This window comes from Sinocyclocheilus rhinocerous, unplaced genomic scaffold (genome assembly GCF_001515625.1).
Source record: "Sinocyclocheilus rhinocerous isolate Xijiao unplaced genomic scaffold, SAMN03320098_v1.1 scaffold950, whole genome shotgun sequence".
NCBI lineage: Eukaryota > Metazoa > Chordata > Actinopteri > Cypriniformes > Cyprinidae > Sinocyclocheilus > Sinocyclocheilus rhinocerous.
In genome coordinates, this window is record NW_015637169.1 from 561,098 (window position 1) to 572,126 (window position 11,029).

At 37.1% G+C, this 11,029-nt stretch overlaps 1 protein-coding gene across 3 annotated transcripts in view; it reads right to left on the reverse strand.

Annotated features, from left to right (window-relative positions):
• The window catches only part of smurf2 (SMAD specific E3 ubiquitin protein ligase 2), a 57,107-nt gene that overhangs the window by 23,174 nt on the left and 22,904 nt on the right, over positions 1–11,029 (reverse strand). The window contains exons 3-7 of one of the 3 annotated variants that reach the window (XM_016563756.1): positions 10,388–10,496; positions 4,241–4,374; positions 2,503–2,568; positions 732–816; positions 448–531 (exon numbers count right to left, since the gene is read on the reverse strand). In XM_016563756.1, coding sequence (XP_016419242.1) covers positions 448–531; positions 732–816; positions 2,503–2,568; positions 4,241–4,374; positions 10,388–10,496 — 478 coding nt within the window. Of the gene's footprint in view, positions 1–447; positions 532–731; positions 817–2,502; positions 2,569–4,234; positions 4,375–10,387; positions 10,497–11,029 lie in introns of those variants that run through there. The other 2 variants (XM_016563755.1, XM_016563757.1) reach the window with 2 other exon arrangements.

Consider the following 11,029-nt stretch of genomic DNA (forward strand, 5'->3'; position numbering starts at 1 on the left):
TGGCCGACGCACATTTTCCTGTTGTGCGGCACACGGGTACACACTCATAGACAAGAATCACTGTCCTATTCAGCAAAACCACCTCAAACGCAATGACCTGGACAGTAATTTGGGGTAAGCCAAAATGCCTTTATCCCACAAGACTTTGCTTCAGTCTGCAAAACCATTTGGTTAACCAAACTAAAAAATTAAAAATAAAACATAAAAAGTAAAACAAAAATAAATAACTAAATAAAATTAGAAAACAATTAAATAAAAAGAAAAATAAATCAAAAGTAAAATCAAAATAAAACAAATAAAAAATAATAAATAAAAAACTACAAAGAAAAATGTTATTAAAAAAAAAAAAAAAAAAAAGTAAAATAAAAAAAAACAAGAAAATAAAATAGATAATAAGAAATAAATAAAAAGTGAACTAGGACTACAACAAAGGAAACCTGGCCCCACCTGGTAGGTCTCTCCCATTGGGTGCTGCGTGTGATATGATTCAGATACTGGATCCGACCAGATGCAGTTCTCCTCTCCTCCCAGCTGCAGAAAGAACACAAAGAGACATTCATACAGACGAACAGACAGACAGACACAGGCACATGGCACAGGAACAAACACAGGGGTTGGATAAGAACGCTGGCTGCTACTGTTCAGTATCTGCTAATGCTAAACACTGTTTTATCTTTTTAGCTTTTATCACTGCACTCATTTAGTTGCTTTTAAAGAGTTATTTCACGTACCCATCAGGCAGGTCGTTGTCAAACAGACGACTGCAGTCCACGACTGGCCCTCCGGTGCCTATCCTGTCCCTGGACTGAAGACTAACTGTTGACACACACACACATAAACAGGCTGTTAGATGAGTCCCATCTGTGATAGTTTCGTGTGTCATGGATTGACAGAGACAATGTGACAGCAATGCCAAGATGAGTGACACGCATAGCATAGATATTGCCGTTTTGGGGTGTATGTATGTATGTATGTGTTTTTTAAATGAATCCTACATTTTTTAAAATGTTGGAATGTTGTTATTTTATTAGATACTAATAGTCAATTTGAAAACCGATCAATTTAAAAAAAACACATATACAGGACACCAATCGAGACGGTTTTAGAATTTATCAATTAAAAAATGTTTTTAAAAAGGGATCAAAAAAGTATATTGGCAAATACAGATATAGATCACGCATTGAAATATTGCCATATTGTCAGATACAGATCCTGCATTTTTAATAAATTATCAATTTTAAATAGAAAAAAAGTGATTTAAAAAAACTGGTTTAAAAAAAAAACAGTATTTGCAAATACAAATATGGATCATGCATTTAAAAAATTAATGTAAAAATGTATGCCTTTAATAAAATAATGCATTAAAAAAAGATCAATTAAAAAAGCCCAACCCATATTGTCAGATACAGATACTGCATTTTTTATAAATGATCCATTTTAAAGAGAAAAAGTGATTTAAAAAAATGGTAAAAATAAATAAATAAATAACAATATTTGCATGCATTAAAAAATGATTTAAAAAATAATGCATTTAAAAAAGTAAAAAACTCAACCCATATTGTCAGATACAGATACTGTATTTTTAATAAATAATACATTTTAAATAGAAAAAAAGTAATTCTAAAAGAACTGGGAAAAAAATTGCAGAAACCGATATAGATCATGCATTTAAAAAAAACAATAAAAAAAGTATGCATTTAATAAATTAATGCATTTAAAAAAAGATCAATTAAAAAACCCAACCCATATTGTTATCTTTATTATCAAAGATACTGCATTTTTAATGAATTATAAATAAAAAAATAAAATAAATTGTTTAAAAAAATGTTCAATTTAAATAATAATAATAATAATAATGATAATAATTATTATTATAATATTGGCAGACACAAATATACCATATTTTTATACAAATAGTGTGCAATAAGATATATATATTTAGGGTTAGGAGTTTGTTCTAAGCGTTTAGTATAAGCTATAGTAATAGTAAAGCTTGCCTTAGGGTTGGGGTTAATAACTACTTGCTTACATTCATGCGACTCATCAAAACGCATATGTGACGCAAATCTTGACGTTGACATGAAGACATACAGGCATATAAGAGGGTTGTTTGAAACTCTCGGCCATGGGAAAGCATTCATCTTCTGATGAATGGCTGCTTGTAAAAACTGTGGTGTGGCCATGGGACGTGCATCCCGGGGCGCAAATACATCACCACCCCACAAAACCCTTTCTTGATGAAGGAACAATGCGGCTCTTCGAGAGCATGAAAGAAAATCACAACGGAATAACGAAACGCAACAGATAAATCAGACAGAATGAGCACGTTTTTCCTCCTTTGCTCCCAAACCAGGGACGTTTTTAGGGCGTCGAAAGTAAATGCGTGGGTTTAACCATCATTAACGACAAGCTTTGAAGATGGTGTGACTCACGGGATAAATGGCAGATGTGGCAAATTCCTGACAGGTCAATTCCTCCAAACGAGCAAAGCTTGTGACTCACCTACTATCTGTCCCCTCACGGTATCGCTGTCATTGGGCCCCAACTTGTTCAGGTCCAAACGCTGATCTATAAATGAATGAAAGAGAGAAAAAAAAAAGAGTGTCAGGAAAAAGAAAAAGGTTGAGAAACCAAAGAGCCTGCGTGGCATTTGTGTCATAACCTCTGACCTCCTCGCTCGGCGAACCATCCGAGACTTAAAAAACAGCCTAAAACGCTCCACATTTCATGTGTGAGGTCACATACACTGCAGCGCTCTGTATCAGTGTGTGTGTGTGTGTGTGTGTGTGTGTACACACAGAGGCTGCTTTATTCCTCTCAGACTGTAGATGTGCTGATAGGAGTGAGACGCTTCCAGAAACACGCTGGGGCTCTCTGTCATTGCCGGAAAGAGGGAGACAGGAATAACAAGTAGCCTACAGACATTAGAGAGGCCCCTATCTGTTCTCACACTCACATACACACACACACACACACACACACACACACTCAGTCAGATCAGGATGCACAGCTAGACTAAACAAGGCTGGAGGAGCGTTCACCCATCCTAACACACTCCACTCACATTTAAACTCCTTCATATGGTCAAACACCTGCGAAGAATGATGACGATGGTTTTATGGCTGAATGTAACTTTTACTAAAGACTAGGGATACACTGATAGGGAACAATGGCAATTCAAAAATGATTACAAAATGTTTTTTAAAAAATAAAAATAATAATTAACCAGACCATATTATGATATAGTCAAAAACTATACATTTTTGTAAAGTTACTGTAATTGTAACAACAAAAAAGTTACACTCCAAATACTTCACACACGGCTCTCAGAAATCTATCTTCAACTTGAAAAAAAAAAACATTTTATAATATATTAAAATAGAAATTGTAATAGTATTTCACAAATATATATAGAAATACATAGAAATGTATATTTCTATATAGAGCAAGAAAAAGAAAAAGAGGAAGAAGCTGAGGAAGATCGTGACAAATAGGAAGAGGAAACAGATGAAAATGAATCGGAAAAGCAAGATGTGATATTTCTGTGAATTTATATTAACTAAAAAAAATCTAAGAACAAAATAATTTCTATTAAATAATCATTTCCTACTTAAGACCGTGATTATTACTGACAGACTGAACTGGAGACAGATAAAGAGTGAGAATGAGAAAAGACAGAGAAAGAATGATAGCGGAGAGACAGAAGGGGTGCAACAGGAAATGGTGAACTGAATCACTTCCAGCTGTGGGTTTCCTGTGCTTATCCAGGACAGTGGTCACGCTGGAGGGTTTCTAGGGAAAGCCTGCTTTTAAAATTGTCTTAAACACAAGCGTGGGGCTGGAACGCAGCCAGACAGACTCGTACCCTAAACATACTGACTTACCGTAGTCCACCAGCAAAAAACACAGGTTCTTGTGCAGCCGACAGGAAAGTGACACACAAATAACAGGACGTCTTCTACCTGAGACAGACAGTGGTCTTCAGCCAAAGTAAGATATATTATTTTGTCCAAAAACATTGTTGTTGTGTGTTTTATTTAAAGTTTGCCCACTTAACACACACAGCCATTGTAGTACATACTGAGCCAATTATACACACACAAAAGTACACTTGAAATCTGCCTGAGCCAGTTTTACACACACTCACACACGCACACATTAAACCGATGTTGTCTGAGCTAATTATACACACACACTAACAGACTGTTTCTGAGCCAATCATACACACACACACACTTACAGCCTGTGTCCTTGAGTCGGTTAATGGAGTTGGAGAGGAGCCGTACACATCCCAGGAATCCCGCTCCCTGTTTCTTATGGATCTTTTTATGGTTCCACACACTGATAGTGATGGAGTCCGACTTCCCGATATACCTGAAGACATAACAAGAGACGTCAGATTTCGACATTTTCAATCATGTCTCCTTTAAAAGCAAACCAGACTCAGACCATATCAGTCTCGACAGCCCATGGTTCTTGCTTAAAACATGAATTATGAAACATGATTACATACAGCGGCTCAGAGGAGAAGATCTGTTTTGCAATGAGGATTTCATAAAAAAAAAAAAAAGAAGATGGTGAAGATGATGTCAGAAAAATGACAGAGGATAAAAAGGAAGACAAAAACACTGAAGATAATTATGAAGACGAATAACTCGTCAGTATAAGAAGAAAAATAAATACTGAAGAGGAATAGGAAGAGAAGAAGAGAAAGATGACAAAGAAGCGCAAGATGGCAACAAAGAGGAAGTAACGGGGGAGAACAGGAAAAGCCAGAAGATGAAGAGAAAGACAACAAAGATGAGGGGGGAAAAAAAGAGAAAGATGGCAGACTTAGAGGAAGAAGATGAGGAAGAAGACCAAGATGACAAAGATAATAGAGTAAATTAGAGAATAGAGTAAATTAAATGACAACAAAGAAAAAGTGGAAGATGACAAAGTAAGTAAAAATGACAGAGATGAGGAAAAGGAAGTAGAAGAGAAAAAGGCGAGGAAGAAGACATGGAAGAGGAAGACGAAAAATGACAAAAGGTAGATGAAGAGGTACAGGAAGTAGATGAAGATGAGGAAGAAGAACGAAAAAGATGAAGACAATGAAAAAGCAACAGAGAAAGATTAAAAAGAAAAGCGAGATGATGACAGGAGGAGGAAGTAGATGAAAATGAAGAAGAGCAAGAGGGAAAAGATGATGAAGAGGAAAAAGACGCCAATCAAAAGAAGACTACAAAGAGGAAGAAGATGAAGATAATAAAAGTGCAAGATGTCAAAGTAGATAGAAATCAATGAAGAAGGTGGCGAGGAAGAGGGCGACAATGACAAGGAATAAGATTGTGAAGACAAAGAAGGTGACAAAGGAAGTAGATGAAGTTGAAAACCATATGAAGAACAGGAAGAAGTAAGAGTGCAGAGAGAACTGGGATCGTTTTCACTTCATTGACGTCTTTGCATAATTTTGTTTGGTCCTTTTGAGGTAAAAACACCTCAAATCTTCTCATGCCTTCAGCAAAACTAACGAAGAAGCTCAAGAACTTCAAGCGATCCCATGCAGCTCTCTTGTTCTCTCACCGCCGCATGCATTTCATCAAGTCCGACATGAAGCTCAGCTGGTTTGTCTGAATGTTCTGGCATGGCGTTAGACAAAACAAATGATTCCCTTAAATTCGGGGGAACAGAAACACCTCCAGAACTGGACATCAAACGGAGCTAGGCTGTCAAAAAATGTCCAAGCAAAGTCTGAACGTTCTGTCAGCCTGCCAATGGGACAGAATCCCTGGGCAACAGACCTTGTTTGGACTGAAAACCAATCGAAGAGGTAGAGGAGTGAAGAGAGAAAGGGCAGAAAAAGGGGTAGGATGAAAGAAACAAGAAGACAGAACGCCAATGACTGTGTGGATGTTCTCACCAGAATGAGTCCAACAAAATCCAAACAATCAGAGTTCTTCTCTCTGATCTGGAGAACGTTTATCAACCGTCTACAGAGCCAAAAAACAGCTCTGAAGTCTGAGCTCATAACAGCCTTTATACACAATACTTATATACAAATTTGACTTATACCAGACAAGAGCTTGTAGCAACAAGTTACCCAACCAGACCAAAGGATGACAGTACAAAACAAAAGGTAAAACAATAAACCGAAACCTGCGCTGTCAACACTTAACCACAGATAATTACGGTTTAGTGCATTTTAGGTTTCTCTGATAACCCTTCATCAAACCTCACTGATTGTTTCTGAACTTTCCCAGGAAACTCCAACAACCTTAAAGGTGGGGTATGTATTTTTTTTTTAAAAACGCTTTAGAAAACTGAGTCGGGCCGGGTACCAAAACAAACTTGTAGCCAATCAGCAGTAAGGGGCGTGTCTACTCATGATGCAGAGGAGAGAGCGCTCAGTGCACAGGACGGACATTAGCCGAGTCGAGCGACAGAAAGATAGAGATGGCGGATAAAAAAAAACAAAAGAAGAAACCGTCTGTGGAACAAAAGAAGGCTTACGATAAGGCAAGTAGTAGGACCCTTGTAAATTTCGGATCAGCTTTCCAGCGCTGGAGAGAACTCAAGGAGCGGGAAGACCTGCGATCGGACGCCGAGGTTGCTTTGTTTCTTCTCGATAGGCGAGTAACATTGGTTTTGCTTGAATATGCTCGTGTGTCATGTTCGCTTGTTTGTTCATCTGCAATTGTATTGTCGTTCCCTTTAGCTATGATAGACACATTCATTTCCACACTCTATAAGCCTGGAGCGTCTAAACTCCTCCACTGTCTGTTTCAAGCATCAGCTCCCAAAGTGTGTTCGAAAAGTAAGATAATATGTTTAATACAGCAGATAATAATACAGCAGATTCCACCATAATCGTTGCCTGGGTTGCGCATGTATGTGTGGGGTGGAGCTATCAAAATAGGGGCGAGACCCTTTTGGGGTAGAGGCGTGTTTGTTTTGGTGATTTGAAATATCAACATTGGCTACCAGAAATCATTTACCCCACCTTTAACTCTGTAAATGTGGTAATAACAAATACAATGACAATATTTTTATTTAAAATCTAATTCAAAGCATATGTGGCAAGCTTATACAAATGTAATCTTTGAATTCATTTTGAAAAACACTTTTAACCAAAATTCTTAATTTAACGTGTCTGAAAACATACCGAAATACTCAAGTAAAAAGATATGTGAACATAAACCTCAACTAAAGACACACACATACATACACTGCTGTTAAAAAGTTTGGGATCACTAAGATTTTTAAAGTTTTTTTTTTTTTTTAATGGAGTCTCTTATGCTCATTAAGGCTGTATTTATTTGATCAAAAATACAGAAAAACAATATTGTGAAAATTATTAATATTAAAAATTAATACAATTAGTAATATTGTGAAATATTATTGCAATTTCTAATATTGGTTTCTTATTTTAATATACTTTAAAATATAACTTATTTCTGTGATGCAGTGCTGAATTTTTATCAGCCATTACTCCAGTCTCCACTGTCACATGATCCATCAGAAATACTGCTTCCTTAGGAGCTTCCTTAGCCACTTTATCTGCCTGATCATTGCCGACCAATCCCATATGGCCAGGTATCCAACAAAAAAATAATGTTAAAATCTTGTTTCTTTAAAGAGTCAATGTTTTTTTTTTGCATTATTAATAGTTTAAAGTAAAACCACTCTACTCAAGTAAGAATACAATAAATAAGGATACAAGATTATGGCTACTTATAGCTACTACTAATTTTGCTACTTAATTATGGCTACTTAATTTCTATATTTTCCCCACTTCAAGACAGTTATACAACATTGACCTTTAACCAGAAAACAAACAAACAACAAAATAAAGATCATTTAAAAAAAATTGGTTTGAAAATTTACTAATACTACTTTGGCGGCTATAACCACCCATCACAAACTGATTTTAACAGGACACATAGATTTATATGAAGAGATACAACCTTTATACACAAACAAAGCATTAGATATAATATTAGAGCAGGTCACCTAACTAACCAGGATTTAAGAACTAGTCAAGCTTGGAGCTCACTTCATTCAATAGTTTAGCATTGTGTTTGTGCATTGTTCCCTTTACAAGTCTACATTTCCTAAAGTCTGTTTCTTTTGCCTTACTTTTAATCAATTTCTACAGAAAACATCTCCCAAAACTGATGTTCTGACCTAAATATCTAGCGCATCTTTCTCCCGCTTTCGTTTTTTAAGTCTCCTCACATCTAGGTTTATGTTTTAACCTTATTACTTATTCCTCTATCGCAAGTCGCTCTGGATAGAAGCGTCTGCTAAATGCATGAATATAAAATATAAATGTTAATCTCTGCTGGCTTTTTTTTGGTGCTATTCTTCATTACACACATTAGCAGTTATCTTCCAGTTCAACATGCAGCCCTGGGAGGTTTTTAGACCTGTCAATCTTTCATCACTGAATGATTCTGACATTCTTCTGGTCCTGACATTCAACGAAAATAACAAAACTACCAAACAGCTCAATAACAATGGCAACATTTCAACTGTTTTCCCTGCCAACAAAGAGACAACTGTGATGTGCATTACGGGAATCACAGATTTACTAACTTATAACTTGAGTTCAAGATGGCGAACAGAAATCCCTCAGTATTTCAGATGTAAGATTTAAGCAACATCTCCTTGGTTTTCTCTTCCCCACCCATTATTCCGGGTTTCGGGGTGGGCTGCGGAAACGGCGGCCTATTTTCCGCTGACAGACGTGACATGTTTGGCGAACTCGAAGGCCTTCCTGGGGGGTGAGGGCTAGTCTACGGTTGCCCTGGCAACCAAACAAACAGAGACGTGTGCTTCCTCTAGCTGCGACTGTCAGCACGACATGAGAACGGGACAAGTATTGGAAATCTGCTCCCCTTCTTTTTTGTTTGCCGGCCTTTCCTTGCATGTCGGTTTTTAGTGCTTTGCATCTTCTCTTAAGTTTTGCTTTTGGTCTGTGGGAAAAGCGACAAGCCTGTGTGGAGGGATAGTTTCTATTTTTATTCCATGCTGTGAAACTGTTGATACTCATAGTTGGAGATAAAACCTCTTAAAAAATGTAAATAGAGCTAGAAGCGTACGGTATAACGAAAGGTTATGGGATTTTGCACCCATGGAAATCCGTCCTGTGATCTCCACAGATAAAGCCGTCGACTCCAGAGGAGGTGACCTAATTTCCTCAAAGCCTGAAGGATGCTGGGAGCTTTACTGATGGGCTACACTGATGAAGAGATTGGAAGAAATCGTACACCGCCGGTTCAAGAAAAACCCCTGGGCTTATTTGAAAGTGCATGTTAATGGGTTTGTTCACCCACAAATTTTAATTTTAGCATTGTTTACACACCGTCATGCCATTCATGATTTTCTTTCTTTGGATGAACACGTAATTTTGAACAGAAATGAAAGATTTTTAGAAAAAAAAAATTCCATACAATAAATTGGACATTTTAATGTTGAGCTTAAACGAGGGAAAAAAACGCACCATAAAAGTGGTCAACACAAACTATGTTTGTTGGCGATTTTCCCCACCATCGCAGAATTCAAATCTGAATTGCGTAAATTCAAACATACGGTTCGTGACATTGGTTCCTGAGTGTGACATGCATAATATACAGAAATGCAAAAGAGATGTTGAGGTTAGGGGAGGATGAAATGAATCAATTTTGTTTTTTCTTACAGTTAGCTAACGTTTAGTTTCAGAAGACTTGAAATACTTTACACAAGTTGCATGAACAACTTCTATAGTGTGTTTTTTCTTTTCTGTTGCTTGGCAGATGAAATGAGATGAAATGAAATAAAATAAAATAAAATAAGGATCCACTTTTATTGTATGGAAAAACATTCTCCAAAATATCATTTTTTTCACAGCAGAAAACAATATACAGATTTGAAAGACCATGGCAATAATATAATGGCAGAATATTCTGTAATGTTTGAATATTCCATATTATGGAATCATACTGGCTTGATTTGTTTGTTTTCTTTCATTTTTGTTGTTGTTTTGTTTTAAACCCAGTTGCAAGTAAAGCATAATCCATAAGCACACTTAAATGTGATGTCAAAAACAGGCTCAATCGCTCTGGGTGACTCACGCAGAAAAAGGGCCGAAATGAACCACACATGAGGCATCTAATGACAGAGTCTGACACTCTTAAGCCCCTACAGAAAAGAGCTGCAGCGCTGGAAGCCAAATCTCTAAGACTCAAACAAGTGGACAGATGACCATGTGCTTGGAAATGAGATCTGCTTCTGAGTGGTGGTCTTCTTGATTCTGCTATCTGAAGATTATTGTCTCAGGTTTAAACTGAGCTGGCATCAGTGCAAAGGGAATCAAGGTGTGCCACTGGCTGTGTTTGAATGCAATCAGACCAGGAAGAGCTCTTACAGGTCATAGTGCTGGTTCCATTTGGGGTCCAGCGTGTTCCTCACTGTGTCTGTCGAGTGGCACTGCCCTGAACCGTCCACCACCACCTTAGCGAAGGGATCTGGCAGTCCTGCAAAATACACAAACAACGTTTACTGAGACTTCTGAGCAGGAATTGAAGACAGCACTGAATACAAGATAATTTAGTTCATAATGTGGTTTGAAATTGTGTTTGAAATCTGAAACCCAAAAGTCCAAAAATAATAAAACTCCAAATACTACAGCTGCACTAATACAGGAAACAGTGACTATCAAGTCATTTGTTCGATTCCTGTTACTCCCACACAACAATATATACGATTTACTGTGCATTCGGAAACTATTAAAGGGGTCATATGATGCGATTTCATTTTTTCCTTTCTCTTTAGAGTGTTACAAGCTCTTGGTGCATAAAGAAGATCTGTAAAGTTGCAAAGACTAAAGTCTCAAATCCAAAGAGATATTCTTTATAAAAGTTAAGAGTTAGCCACACCTACCTAAAACGGCTCGTTCGAACACGCCCCCACATACCTACCTCACTATGTGGGAAGATTTGCATAAAGCCGCCCAAATGTTCACGCAAAGAAAGAAAGCATAACTTTTATTCTCGCTGTAGTATTGTAG